The 14780-nt window shown below is 41.4% G+C and overlaps 2 protein-coding genes across 4 annotated transcripts; one reads left to right on the forward strand and one right to left on the reverse strand.

Moving 5' to 3' along the window:
* Window positions 1-404: 404 nt before the first annotated feature.
* On the forward strand, window positions 405-7318 carry hnrnpa3 (heterogeneous nuclear ribonucleoprotein A3). 3 transcript variants are annotated; one of them, XR_007946778.1, is made up of 12 exons: window positions 405-566; window positions 1303-1425; window positions 1537-1683; window positions 1769-1979; window positions 2065-2154; window positions 2266-2337; window positions 3410-3457; window positions 3618-3755; window positions 3871-3987; window positions 4090-4160; window positions 5578-5647; window positions 6965-7318. XR_007946778.1 is itself a non-coding variant. In XM_051959088.1 (11 exons), the coding sequence occupies exons 1-10, from the start codon at window positions 471-473 to the stop codon at window positions 4143-4145; spliced, it is 1098 nt and encodes a 365-aa protein (XP_051815048.1). In that variant the 5' UTR covers window positions 405-470; the 3' UTR covers window positions 4146-4160; window positions 5578-6844. The 3 variants fall into 3 exon arrangements, 2 of the variants coding, with proteins under 2 accessions (XP_051815048.1, XP_051815047.1); XM_051959088.1 differs by lacking the exon at window positions 6965-7318 and having other exon boundaries at window positions 5578-6844; XM_051959087.1 differs by lacking the exons at window positions 5578-5647; window positions 6965-7318 and adding an exon at window positions 4262-4933 and having other exon boundaries at window positions 406-566.
* Window positions 7319-7524: 206 nt separating this feature from the next.
* Window positions 7525-14241, reverse strand: nfe2l2a (nfe2 like bZIP transcription factor 2a). Its single transcript, XM_022215119.2, has 5 exons — window positions 13983-14241; window positions 10923-11189; window positions 10553-10648; window positions 10265-10450; window positions 7525-9168 (listed from the first exon to the last, which is right to left on the reverse strand). The coding sequence occupies exons 1-5, from the start codon at window positions 14019-14021 to the stop codon at window positions 7909-7911; spliced, it is 1848 nt and encodes a 615-aa protein (XP_022070811.1). The 5' UTR covers window positions 14022-14241; the 3' UTR covers window positions 7525-7908.
* Window positions 14242-14780: the final 539 nt, after the last annotated feature.

The raw sequence follows: 14780 nt of genomic DNA on the forward strand, positions 1-14780 counted from the left end.
GCTGCAATGAACTTAACAGAACTTGTGCAGGTGTGGGGTAGTAGACTTGGATCTAGTAGAGGCCCAGTAGCACGTTTTTGCTCAGGGGACAGGTCAATTGTTCCATTCAGGAGAGTATTATTCAAAGGTATGACCATTTTAAATGCCACTTATCTTATAGACTGACAATATAAAACAATAACTTAAATGAGGGTATTTTCAACTTTTTCTTCATGCAAACCAACAGTAGGTCCATTTCTTATTGGGTTTCCAAGTTACAGTGGACTGAGGTCTGCCTGAATGGTTTAGTGGCTGCATGAAAATTGTTCAAGTCCCTTCAACCAGTAGATGGCGCAAATTATCATCGTCTCAATTGTATGAGACAAAATATGCTTTGTTTCTTTAATCGCAAACGATCTTTTAAGGGTTCTTGCATATCTGTGTAAATGTATGAACCATAGCAGATGTACTGTGCCGTAGTTTAGCTTCTGATGGTTTTATTCCGGGACGGACTGACAATCAGCAGACCTCTGTCATCACGTGACCCCGTCAGCAGCTCTGCGCCTGTGGACATCTGCAAAATGGAGGTGAGGTGCTGTCAAATGTTGCAAACTAAATGCGGTTGTGTGCAACATGCAGGAAGCTACCCTTGATATTTAACATAGACGCAACATTGACGTGAGGGTGCCTTTTGTTGTGTGGCAATGTACTGCTCCTCTATAGCTCTGATGGAGCTTAAAATCCACCGCTGCTCTCATTAGCTAGCGCTGCGGCTAAGCTAAGCTGGAAGTCTGAGTTGCTGAAGGCTAACTCGGTTTTTGTTTCACAGGAGAGCAGTGTGTAAGGTTTCGGTTGCTTGTTAAACGAAAACTCTCTCTGTACTGTGTTTGGGACAAATTACTAGCCATAGCTTCTGTGTTAATGTAATGGAAGTAGTGAGCCTCTGCGTGAGAGAAGCTAACGTTAGCTGCCAAAGCTAGCGTTCTGCAGCTCAGGCCTCCACCTACTCGGGCCCAGCGGTTTTCTGACATTTTCATTCGTAAAATTGACCAAGTTCTAACTTGTCTGTGCAATGCATTTATCTTCCTGTCTCAGCTGCACGATTATATAATTTGTTGTTAGCTTCGTCTATCACCTCAGTAGCAGTGGTAACATGATCGCCTGGTGTCATGTCTGTCAGTGGGGTGTAATAACAAATGTCTCTGTAGTAGTGTTTGTCTGGTGCAGAGACTGTAATGTTATGTAACATGCTCCAGGATTGTATAACTGCTTTTCTGAAGTATAATCAATAGTTGGAATATTGTTTGTTGTTTGCTTTTACAGGACCGTGAATCTAAAGAACCTGAGCAGCTCAGAAAGCTGTTTATTGGAGGTCTGAGCTTTGAAACCACGGAGGAGAGTTTAAGGGCCCATTTTGAACAATGGGGGACTCTCACAGACTGTGTGGTTTGTAATGTTTGCATTATCTGTGGACATATTGTCTCAAACATAAATAACAAGATCATAAACCCTACCTACACATGGCTTCAACTCTTCTTACCATTGTGCTGTTCCTAGGTGATGAGGGACCCCAACAGCAAGCGATCAAGAGGGTTTGGCTTCGTAACGTACTCGTCTGTAAGGGAAGTTGATGATGCAATGAAAGCAAGGCCCCATAAAGTCGATGGCCGGGTTGTTGAGCCCAAAAGGGCTGTATCTAGAGAGGTAAAGAAGTAAACCCCAGATCAAATAGCAGAGACTACAGCAGTGTTATAGTTCAGTCTTTGCTCATTGTCACATTTTGTTTTAGGACTCCAACAAACCAGGCGCCCATCTGACAGTGAAAAAGATCTTTGTTGGTGGTATCAAGGAGGATACCGAGGAGTACCATATTCGGGAGTATTTTGAGAAATACGGAAAGATTGAATGCATCGACATCATGGAGGAACGCTCCACGGGGAAGAAGAGGGGATTCTGCTTCGTCTCCTTTGACGACCATGACACTGTCGACAAAATTGTCGGTATGCAGCTGTTTAGATTTCAGAGTTAAGTCGACACTTAGTGACCACAGAGCAGTAAATGATGGCATATTGTTTTTGCTTACAGCCCAGAAATTCCACACAATCAACTTCCACAACTGTGAAGTCAGGAAAGCCCTGTCTAAACAGGAAATGAGCGCTATATCCAGTAACAGGGGTAAGCATTGCCATCAGATGGAGAGTAAAATTATAGTCTCAGTTATTGTGTGTTGTCGACTGCTCACTGATGCTATAAACATATTAAAAATGACAATTTTTGTTATATCAGGCAGGAGCGGAGGATCAGGAAATTTCATGGGCAGGGGTAGTAATTTCGGAGGTGGAGGCAACTTTGGCCGAGGTTGGTATTATTTTCATGTCAAATAAAGAAAACATCTTTGGTCTTTACCACACCAATGCAGGCACATTTACAGTTATATTATTATAGTGCAATCTGAACATATTTTTATTGTTGACTGAAATTGATGTTTTTGAATCTGAGGTGAAAACACAACAGTTAAAGTAAAGCAGACTGACTTAGGCTTTTATGTCAGGTGATTTAGATGTAAATAGCATAGACAGCACACATCCACATATATATATATGTATTTATGCAAGATATATATACTTCTAGCTATTTGCATATAAATTGAATAACAGAAAAGCAGAAACCTGTTTCTACTTTGGTGTCAGTGTTTATTTCTCAAAATCCATCCAGTGTCAAATTAACCAAAAATATCACTCAACGTTTATAAAGCAGATTCCAGATTAAAGTTTGCATTCCCATTAAAGGCACCAAACTAAGTGTCTCTTTTCTCTCTTTCAAAAAAATGCCATAATTCAACCCCCAACATACTACGTGACTACAACTGTCTGGTAAAACCAGTCACTCAAGTCAGCCATGGCAGTGCCAAGTTACACCCTGCTGGCTCCAACTCTTTGCCAATAGTTTCCAGTTAAGTTTCGGTATTCTGTTGGCAGACATTAGGAGTCAAAACATTCCAAAACGTGATTGAGAGCTATAAAGGTCCCGCGATAATAGTGGTATGTCCTGGACTGATAATTTGTAAATGTTTAAAAGTTGTATCTCAGTAACGTCACAGCTCAGTTGGTCAGATGAGCAGGTTTGCAAAAATAATTGTTAAAAACACTAGAGGTGGCAGAAATCTTTGTTTTTTTTGTCATGCATATATGTTTGTGAAATGTTGAAAGTCATGTCTTTGCATTTTCAAAATACAGTTTTTGTCTCCTGAAAGTTCAACAAAAGGCAAATATTTTACATTTTCCCCTTTTTTGAAGTGCAGTTTTTCAAAAGCTTGATATTGAACAACAGCAAATAACCGAAATAATGTTTTAGGTTGAACAAACATCGGTTTGAACGTTGTCTCAGCTGCAACATGCACAATACTTAGCTTACAGTTTCTGTTTCTCAGGTGGCTATGGTGGAGGACGCGGCGGTTATAACGATGATTTTGACAATGGTAAGCTGCCATACAGTGTTACTGTTAAAAAGTGTAAACTGTAGTAAATTTGACTATTTTGGGATCATAAGTCAGAGGGACCACTACCATGATTGTGTGATCAACCACAGATTCATGTATTAAGTAAGGTTATATTGTATATTTGCATTGTTTTGTATAGGACCCGGAGGAAATTATGGTGGTGGACCAGGCTATGGAGGTGGCCGTGGGGGCTACGGAGGTGGTGGTCCAGGGTACGGAAACCAGGGTGGAGGTTTCGGAGGCAACTGTGATGGAGGTTACGGAGGCAATGATGGAGGTAAGATTATCGTGTCATCAATTCTGATTGCAAATTGAGCTCTAGATGTAATGTAAATCGGAAACATGCAGTAGTAGACTCCTGAAATTAAGCTGCTTCTTAAAATCGACTTCAGGATACGGAGGTGGTGGAAACTACAATGACTTTGGAAATTATGGTGGACAGCAGTCCAACTATGGGCCCATGAAGGGAGGCAACTTTGGTGGCAGAAACTCAGGTGGACCCTATGGTGGTGAGTTTTACCCTCAAACTCCAAGATGATACATCAGGTAACATTGTAAATTCTCCTGTTTCATAACAAAAACATTTTGTGGTGGTCATTTCTTAACTGCAGGTGGTTACGGCTCTGGCGGCGGCGGCGGAGGTGGCTACGGCTCACGGCGATATTAATTACTTCATGTTTTGGTAAGTTGCTCTCAGTTTCGCACCACCAACCTAGCACAGTACAGAGTGAGCCCATGAAAGTGCAGAATAACTATTTGTTCTATCCTGTATCCATTCAACAGGCTTCAGTTCTTAGCAGGAGAGGCGAGGAGGTGAGCAAAGGAGTTGTCAGGAAAGCTGCAGGTTACTTTGAGGCAGTCATCTGAAAGCATTAGAGGAACACACAAGTCAGACATTACTGCAGCTAATCGGAGAAGTTTATGGAAGAAGGACTGTATACACAAGACATGAGTGCAGATGAAACCCCCCCCCCCAATTGTGATAGATGTTTCCCTATTGAGCAATTTTCCTTTTGTGCGTCTGAAGTGTATGTATTGTGCCTATGGTATCAGGGGTAAAGAGTAAATTGTTTTTTATCTGAAAGTCAGTTCTAAATATCTTTATTTTTCTTTTTATATGGGTTAGTTTTCTGCTGGCCAATTAATCCTTTGTCTTTTAACCTGGTTTTTGTCAAATAGCATAGTTATATCAGGCCCTTAGACACGCTAGAACTACGCATTTTTTCTTTCTGAAGTTATTATGATTACTCAATTGCAAGTGTCAAGTGTATTTTGATTTTGTATGTAAAGCACAGTGTGTAAATCCTTCATAGTACCAGTGTCAACAATTATAAGCAGTCTGGATTAGAATTAAGGGAATCCCTCACTCTTCTTGTCCCCAGCAAACCGAATTCTAGATTGTTCAAATATTTTGATTAGTAGAAAAAAGACCGAATAAAATTGTGTAGTAAAGTACCATGAGGTTCAGTGCGTCATTGGTTGAGAAAAAGATTGAATGAGTTGTTCATCTGACTGTTGCCTGCTCATTGTGAAGTGTAGCAAATCAGCCTGTCCAGAATTTTCTCACAGGATGTAGTGTATATATGTATGTTGTGTGCATTTACTTCTTACCAGTGTCAATGAAAAGGGAGTTGTGGGTAGTCCTAGGGAACAGCACTCATACCAGTGTTGAGCGAGTAGGATTATTACAGCCACAAGCACCTGCAGTTTGGCCCTCAGCATCGCTAGTGTGGAAGATTGCAGATGACTGTCAGACAGGACGTCTTCAGCCCCAGCACAGTGGACCAGTCAGCATTTTGAGAGAGAAGGGAGAAGGCAGCATCGAGCACAACGACCATGGAGGAAGCTTGCAGTGTCGTGCCTGGTAGTGAGCATCTATCTCTCTTTCAAGGCTAGCTAAACCCTCCAGCAGCTGGTGCTAGCGAAGAAAGACTAGGTCCTGGACACACTGGAGATCCTGTTGAGGCAGAGATACCGCAGTTGTACCCGCAAAAAAAAACTAGATTACAGACATTAACGAGAAAAGGGAGTGAACATTTCACAAAAGCTGACTTGAGAAGATGGAGCAGGTAAGAGTAACCACTTTGCTTGATTTACAGATGTGGAAAGAGGCATTCTCTTCTTGCTGAAAATCTGTAAAGACCAGATAACATGGAAGGTTCTGGATGGGTAAGACTTTTTTTGAAATATTATCCAAGGCTGCTGATATTGTAATCTAACTGCACATTGTGATGATACAAGGTGCAAGCAAAAAGGGTCTTTTAAGGTAAACTGAGCAAGAGGACATCCAGTATTCCTCCACCTCAGCCAGAATCAACTTGTATACCTCATCCCCTGAGTTGAGAAAATGTTTTAATGATTTAGTGTGCATATTGTCAGCCAGGTAATTAAAGTAGACGGTGATAAAACCACATGTGACCAAACAGGGTCACTTTACATTTAAAGAAAATCCTTAATTGTATCCATTGTTTGGTTTTAAAATGTTAGAAAATGCTAAGAGTAGGTGCAAATGTCTTGTTTTGTGCAGTAAACCTAAAGATAGATTTTCTCTAATATATGAAGCAAATCCTCACATTTGAGAGTATCGAACAAATATCTGAAATTTTGGGTTTGGTTGAAAAATTAACGATTAACCAGTTATCAAAAATAGTTGATGAGTAATGAAATATGAGAATGATATGTGTGGCAATACCTGTTGGGAGTGAGGTAAATAACTGATAAGCACTTTAATCTCTAGGTATCTTGATCATTCGATCAAAGGCTGTTTATTGAAGAAAGGCGGATTCTTACTTGGGTTGTAAAAGAGCTCCTAATCGGCACCTACATGATCAGGTTTCAAAACAGCAAAACCAACAAAGCTCCAATGGAGTCATGTCTTTTGTGTAAATCCCAGTACCATCCTGAATAGAACAAAAATTGTTGAGCGTATCGGGGAGTGGAGGACATTTTTAAAGGTTCCCCTAAAAGTGAGAGCTCCTGCTTTTGCATCTGTAGTATTTAGGGGCTGTAGAATTATTTCAGTCATCTTGATGAAAATATGTTTACAGTTTGGATTAATTAGACTTTTAGGATTTCTCCATACCAATATTTACATTATATTTTATTATCTTTGATTAAATTAATATATGCATTTTGTACTCTTCAGATTGCTCATAGGTGAGGCTCCCAAGCATTAAAACAAAAAGTGTCTGCTCCTTCCATATCAGTTACAGGATAGCATTTCTGCAGAGGAATGTAGAGTGACCAGACTTGATGACAGAATGAACCTCTGCTTGGTAAAGACACACCAGTGTCAATGAAGTATTTTCTTTTTGAAGCAAAATGTGTAGTGTGATTTGTGTTTTTAAATAAAAACATTTTCTATGAGGCGAGTGTTTTATTTCTGAAGAGAACTTGACAGTCGTTTATCGAGCTGTAAATGTTTGACTTATTGTGAAGTGTAAATGTTATCAGAGGGTTTTACTGTTTGATTTACTTTATTCACAGATGCCCTTGGGTTTGTTACCCTGCTCAACTGTTTTTTTTTCTTTTTGGTCATGCAGAAAATGGGCTTGGCGATCAAAGGTATTGCCTGTGTGCAAAAGTGTGTGTAGAGGGCATAATGATTGCGTAGGCCTTTGCCGTTGAATATGCCTGCCTGTTGGACCATTGTGATTTTTTTCATGCATGGTTTACACTGTGCATACTCTACTGTAGCTAAACAATCGTGCTCTTTGTTGTGTGCCATAATGAATGCAGTGGGTGTGATTTCTTTTGCCAGGCTTTTTAAAGAATTAAAAGATTTAGGTTACTATACAAACAAGCTAATAAAACGCAAGCAGATTGTGAAAGTGGTTTAAACCGATGACGCTTTTGTTGCAGTACAAGATTCCATTTGTTTGCTGTTTTGTAAGCCCTTCGGTCAAGCCTTCAAGTCAAGAACTGACTTGAACATGTGGTAAGTTATGCAACCATTCCTTAGACTATATATCCATCTGGCATCAATCTGTTATGGGCTGTGGCCAGAGTACACTGTATAATGTTCTGCTTTCAGAAAACAGGAGGCCTTCTAGCTATATGAATACTTTATTTAAAAGCACTGAAGTCAGATTTTTTATTTTTTTTTAAACTGGGCAGCAAATCATAAACGGAAAGTTATAAAGTAAGTTAACAATGATTGTTTCAATCATCAGCATACAGAAATATGATATATACAATATATATACACATACAGTAACATTTTTATCAATCAAACGAGTAATGCTTATATTTACAAACTATTGGTTATAGAATCTGAGTATCGGAGTACAAAAGAAGTAAAATATCAAAAATATTACAACATTCAAGAGATGTGAGCAAAAACTATACAATAGTTCTGCTGGGCTACTAATGCTTAAAGCTGAGTGACTACAAAGTTATTGCATAGTATACTATGATAATGTAGTACCATATTACAAAGAAGATAAGTGGTTTTCTTTGCTGTTATAAGTCTTTTTAATTCGAGGAACAAGAAAGATGCTGCCATCCGTTGACTGCTGCAGGGAGTAGTCCGACGGGGAGTAGGAGTTCCCCTTCTCATCTCTCAACATACCAAAGACCTCCAGGTACAAGCTGTTGAGCTGCCGCTTCATTTCTTTCAGGTCTGTGATGTTCTTGCTCTTCTCGCTCTGCAGACGTGCTTTTTCCTCCTTCAGTGAATCCAGGTCACCCTCCAGGCCCACTATGTTCTCCATCTTGCGTTTGCGGCAGTTCTGTGCAGCCACCTTGTTCTTGCCGCGGCGGCGTATGTCACGGACCAGGGCCAGCTGGGCCTCGTTCAGTTGGTGCTTTGACATCATCTCAGTGAAGTCATCAACGGGCAGATTGATAATCATGTCAACGGTGAAAGGGATTTTGAGGGCCTTAGCCCTCTGCTCGTCTCTGGAGAGACGCACATCGGACCGTTTCTTCTGCTTGTCTTTGGTGAAGGGAGCGTTGTTGTGACCACTCTCTTCTGCTGGGTCCACCTTGATGTGTTTGGGTTTCTTTTCCTGCTGATGAGGCTGCCCAGTGAGTGTAGATATAGAACCTGCCTGCTCAAGATCATCAGGGTGGAAATTTAACGAAAACATCTCAGAGTAGTCAGATTCTACACTGCCAGGGTTGTGGTCCATCTCCTCCATCTCTGAATCGCTGGAACCATAGGAGCCACTTCCATAAAGCGACTTCCCAGGTGAGCTAGAATTTGGACTTGGGTGTGCAGAGATCCCAGAATCTGAGTCGGGCAGATCTGGGGTTAAATTCTGTTTGCCTCGGTCAAAGGCATCTCCGGGCGAGAGACTGTAAAGGTCCATGGTTGTGTAGGGGGCCTTGTTTGAGACATCAGACATGGTGGTGTCGTCACTTTCTTCCATGCTATGCGGACCACCAGTCTCTTCCATCATTGTGTTGGGATAGAATATGTCACAGAAAGGTTCTGCACTGAAGTTAGCATTTAACTGAGGGGTTTTTGCTTTCATCTGGCGGAGATCCTCTGATGGAGCCATACTGGGAACGGAGCCATCAAATGTATTTATAAACTCTGCAGGAGCAACATTTAAACTGTTTGTATTCCCATCTGTGAGAGTGGTCATGGGGTAGAAGGAGTAGTTTGGATTCTGCACTTCAGGACTGTTTGGAAGAGGATAAGTTGTGGTCTCCAGTGTGTCCTCCATTTGCATGCTCAAGCAATGCTAGAAAAAAGAAACAGAAAAATATAGAACCATTAAAACTTATATAATCAACACAGAAATAGCAGGTCAATAACCAAACCTTGTTTTGTTGTGCAAAATACAAGAATGGGAATGAATGCATGTACAGTATGTGTTCCCATTTACACCTACAGAATTTCCAAAATCTGTGACATTATGCAAAAATACAATGAACCCACATGGCACACATTTAAAGTGGGATTACTATTATGGTTGCCATCAGACACCATTGCAACCGGGGATAAATGTGTTGAAATAAGTTTGACATGAAAAGATAAGAGCTTAAGCTTTAATCTTCACTAAAGAGGATAGTAACTCCTAGACCATTATGTCATACAGTTGTTCCATTTGACTGGTCTTTCACAAACAAATGGTGCTAGGGCTGGTTGTAGCACATGGTAGATTTTAGTGATTTCCAAGGCTAGTTAGATATCCAGTAGTTTAAACCTTCTGGGCTCGTGTTGTGGTAAGATTAAATGACTCATTTATCTCCGTTGAGCAGCTTTCAAGAACTGAACCCATATTTGATACAACTTTCACTTCTGAGTCTTATCAGCAGCTTGCCAGATCAAGTAGCGCAATACTATTTATGACTAGGATTAGAGTCCAGTCTGGGGACATAGTGGGAGGTCAAGGCAACGAGTGGCTGCACCCATCAGCTAATGCAAATATCAGGTGCAATGAAACCCAGCTGATAAAGCAGCTACTGAAAAAAAACTACTCTGCACAAATCTCCACCTTTCAGCCAGTAAGCAAAGGTTTCAAACCTGCCGCACCCTGTCTGCACAAGATGTGTTCTGGTTCTGCTGGATGAAGCTAGTGGCAATTAATTATAAAAAATGCATCACACCTTCAACACCCACCTCTCTAATGCTTTAAAAGGTCTTAACAATGAAGGCTAATTGCTGCTGAATGATGTGCGTGCACCCATCTCATATATGAGACTCCACTCTCATAGGGCAAACAAAACAGTGTTTGTCCTCTAATGCCGGGTTCCTGCTATTCGTACATTCTTTGGGTATTTGTTCCACAACACAGACTGTGATGCCATTGAGGTGGTAGAATCCATGCATTGTACCTGCAGCTCAGGGAGGGACAAAAGCTCCATCCAGGCCTGCTCCAAGTCTGGAGACATCCTCTGGGGTGACGGCATATGACCCGGGGAGAGGGTGGCTGGCGATAAAGCTGGCTGCTCGGGGGACATTATCATGTTGCTGCTGATGGGTACTGAAACGGCAGGAGTGTCCAGGCAAACTGAAGCAGTCTGTAAGGAAAAAATACATGCATACATACATAACAGTTCTATACAACTAAAAGTCGAGTTAAAGGTTGTTATTTGTGGCAACAATTTAGCCAATATTCTTACCTCAGTTTCCTCTACAGCCTCTAAAGTCTCTGCCAGTAGCTGCAGACATTCATCAAGTGACATTGCATCACCATTCTCCTCTGTGAAGCTCACATTCTGCAACAGAAATTGAAGTACTTGCTGTTAAATTTATCACCTAGCATCCTTTGTGGCACACCAACTTTAAAAACGGCACCTGATTTTTATAGTGCTTAGGTCTCTATAGAGTAGTTTCTGGAGCAGAGTACACCAATGCAAAACTACACAGCCACCTGTGTTTCTGTAATTACACAGGATGAGGTGGTTACCTAGCTACTACACAGCTGGAGCCTATCAAAAGAGGTGGGAGTGGTCCACCTCTGACATGACTAATGATGGCATGTGTGTGTACCTGTGTAACCCCGAGAGGTGTGACAGCCAACTGCAGAGGCGTGCTGGTTGGCGGACGAGGTATGTACTCTCCCGTCTCCTCGTCTAGCTGTAGCTGTGCCAGCAGGGCCTTCTCCTGCTCCCGGAGCAAATGCAGTCTCTTCTCCTCCTCCAGCTCCCGCTGCCTCTGCAGCTCATGCTCTTTCTGACGGTGGTTGTAGTCAAACACCTCACGCCTGGCACCAAGATCAATGTCCTGCTTCCAGAGTATGTCGATCATCTCCATGTCCTGAAAAGAGAACCGCAGATCCATTTAGAGAGTTGTGAGCAGCCATGCCGTCCTGCAGTGAGAATATGATCAACATTGGAACAAGGAAGAAAGTCCCTGCTGTGAAGCGTGGCTGTAGCACCTGCCACACCCTGTCCCTCAGTATCTGTGCACAGACAACAACACTGGCACAAATGTCAAGGGGGAGAAGGCGCATGAATAATGAATGCACTTCTCTTTTTCCCTTGTTGCCACCTCACACCAGCAGAAGCCACGTATCCTCATCTGATACTCAGTGGTCATTACCCATCCTATTACACTGAGGTGTGAATGTGTATGTCACATTCAAACCCCCAGTCAGGTAGTTTAATGAAATACTCCCTGCCCACTTCGAAATGATCATGTCGTTTTCAATTAGTTGACTCAAATCACACTTATATTTTGCAGCACTTTAACATCAGATCAATAAAAGGTGTGTAAAGTTTGCCTTCAAGAATACAGAATCATTATAGTTCAAGTGCCTCTTATATAACATAAGGACATCGTATCAGAAATACTATCAAAGTGATAAAATGCAATCAAAAGAAAATGGGAATTGTGTAGATCTGTTGCTGGGTAGAATTACAAACCTTATTTCCTTAATTTCACCCTTGTTTTGCCTTCAAGTAAATAACTACAGCTTTTATGAAGTGATCTAACTACAATACTACTCCATAATCTTGTCCTAAGTTTAGTATTTACACATTAGGCTGCTGACGACTCAGAACATTTGGCCCGGCTCACAAACAACCATGAGGTTATTTCAATACCATTTCCTGTAAATTTCCGCTCATAGGCCAGATGTTATTTGCCTTTTTAAACAAGAATGTCTAAACATAAATCATGCTGCTATCTTCATGTCTCTTTTACCAGAATTTATTTACAGAAGGAAACTGTTTCACAAGGCCCTCGGATGTTGCATAAAGCCAAAATGGTGGTTCATAAGAAAACATCTGAGAAAACATGTGACTTGTTTCTTCCTCAGATTCGGGTATAAACATAACTTGTGAGCTAGGCTTTATAATCTTCACTTATACGGCCAGAAAAGACACAGCCTGGAAGAAGCCAAGAAGGAACTAAGAGAGAATGAAGTACAAAGCAGAACGATGCACAATAAAGAGGATGTGAAAGTGTTTTCATGTTTCTCTGTAGAGAAAAAAAAGGTGCGTCATAAACCTTTATTAGCTAATAATAATGGCATACAGTCACCTAGAAATACTTTAGGAGATTGTTGACAAGGTTTTTTTAATACAACTATGGCGTTTCAAAATAAAAACCCACTAACCCTTTCTGCCTCTGTGTTGCATCAGCAGCATGACCGCTAAAGGATTACACATTACTAAGGTTGCCTACTATAAATCAGACTCACCGACAGAGAGGTGAGCACACAACCAAAAATTACAGCTTCTGCAGGAATGAGGAAGTCCCTGAAATGCCTATGTGGGATGTCTGAACACACTACTTGAGGTCACTGATGTTTTCCAAACTAAAAAAACACACTCCTGTCACACCTTATAAGCTTGTGGGACAAGTCATACGAGTCTCTTCAAACGAAAAAAAAACAACAATCATTTGTCACAAAAAAAGGTCTGTTGTCCATACAATGGAAGCTCAGTCACCACTCTCACTGTCACAGATATGAAATGCTGTTATAAAATGCCACAGAATCAAAGTAACTCAGCAAATATCCTGCATATACTCTGTATTAATAAAAAACAGACAGTGTACATGCGGATGAGATCATGTATGCGAATCGAAACACAACTGTCACAAGACACAGACTGGCACGAGAACAAGGAAACTGCCTCAGAAAACGACTTGGATTTCCCAGATCTCTCTACCAGACAATACTCAACGATACTAGACAGACTTCAGTTTGAAATGGAGCCAAAATGTGCTCAGCAAGAAAAATACATGTTCAAAAACACAGATATATTATTAACCAAAAGTCAGGCTAATAGCTAATGGATCCTGTGGCCACAAAGTGTGTGTGCTATTAGTGTGGGTTGTTCATTTACCTCTCTACAGCTAAACACAAGAGGCCTCACAATTCAGTGGACATCCACCCTTGACCGAGGATGATGAAACACAGCTGCACATGTTCCAAAACAGCACTCTAGGCCCTCATCAGTCAACTTCGTACTACCACTGACCCTCTCTTGTGACAGGTTTAATCTGGCACTAAAGATGTAAGGCCACCTCACATTAAAAGCTCAGTTCGTCATTTCATTCACTGTATATAAACATATGTGGGGACACAAGCCAAGGCTGCATTTCATTGGTTCCTTTACGTGATAAAATCAACCAGAAAATAAAATTACCACGGTGGTCAGAGGCTTGACTGTATCAGATATGGGATCACATGCTGGGAGGAAGGGGGAGGAGGAGGGACACAGTTACGAGAAGCAGCTCAAGAGCTTTTTTGTGTTTACCAAACTTGTGGGTATAAAACAAACAAGGCAATTTTATTCTGAAAATCGACCACATCATTATTATCATCCTGTGTATTTTCTCCGGTCGAGGAAAAGCGTCACAAGGGAATGACTTGCAGAACAGAGGGCAAACCTTAATATCTTTAGCGGTGGCGGAGCTACAACTCATTAACTACGCCATAAGTTGACTGTCACAACAAATTAGTCATTCAGTTTGGGGTAACAAACACGAAAAAGTTTATCTGAACTCTGTCTCCTTACAAAAAGGGAAGTTGACAACCCATGTCAGCCAGTCTGTCTGTCCCAGGGAGTACTTTTTTCTAAGTAGAAATACTCTATTTACCTGTTGACTGGAACGCATCACCTCCATTTCCATCATCATGGAGAGCTGTCCCGCCGGTATAAAAAAGACGTCTTATCACTGATAAATGTTTGTGTTATTCCTCGAATGGCTGATTAAAATGGCGAGCGGTCCGAAGCCAATATAGTCCGTCGCGGCAGCTGAGCTAAGGGAAATATTGCTTCCTCCAAATCTAATGAGCATCACGGCAGTGCTGGCCCTGCCCACGGGATCGTCCCCCTCACGGCGGCCATGAGGCTGGAGATAAGCGCCGCGTACGCATGCGCATGGGGGCGGTCTGGCTCGGCAGATAGTGCAATGTTACACCAGAGGAAAAATATTACACAACACGTTTCTGTGCTTTAAAGTTGAAAAAGTTGTTAAATAAATACATTACAACCTGCATTTTGTGCATAGGTCATTTCTAGCCTTTCATCAACCTGCTCTTACAAAAACTAAAAGCAAAACTAAAACTAAAGTAACTGTTTATATTTTAAGTCCGTCATCATGAGTTTATTTGGTGCATAGCGCCCCCTGCTGGTGGTCAGTGTGGAGCTGGAGGCCCTGGGGCCCTAATGTCCCTTTAAGTCACACAATGGCAATGGGAGACCATCACAAAACTGTTAGGGGAAAAACGCTTTGACTGGAATGCAAATAAAAGTCCTGCATTCAAGGTTAGACTTTAAATGTCACCCCAGTGTCAGCTACACAATGGTCTTTAAGTACCTGCAGTAACAGTAATCACTGCACATACAGACTGAACACTGTCAATGTATACTGTTATATATTTAGAATCACTGT

This window comes from Acanthochromis polyacanthus, chromosome 14 (assembly GCF_021347895.1).
Source record: "Acanthochromis polyacanthus isolate Apoly-LR-REF ecotype Palm Island chromosome 14, KAUST_Apoly_ChrSc, whole genome shotgun sequence".
In the NCBI taxonomy this organism is placed as follows: Eukaryota; Metazoa; Chordata; class Actinopteri; family Pomacentridae; genus Acanthochromis; species Acanthochromis polyacanthus.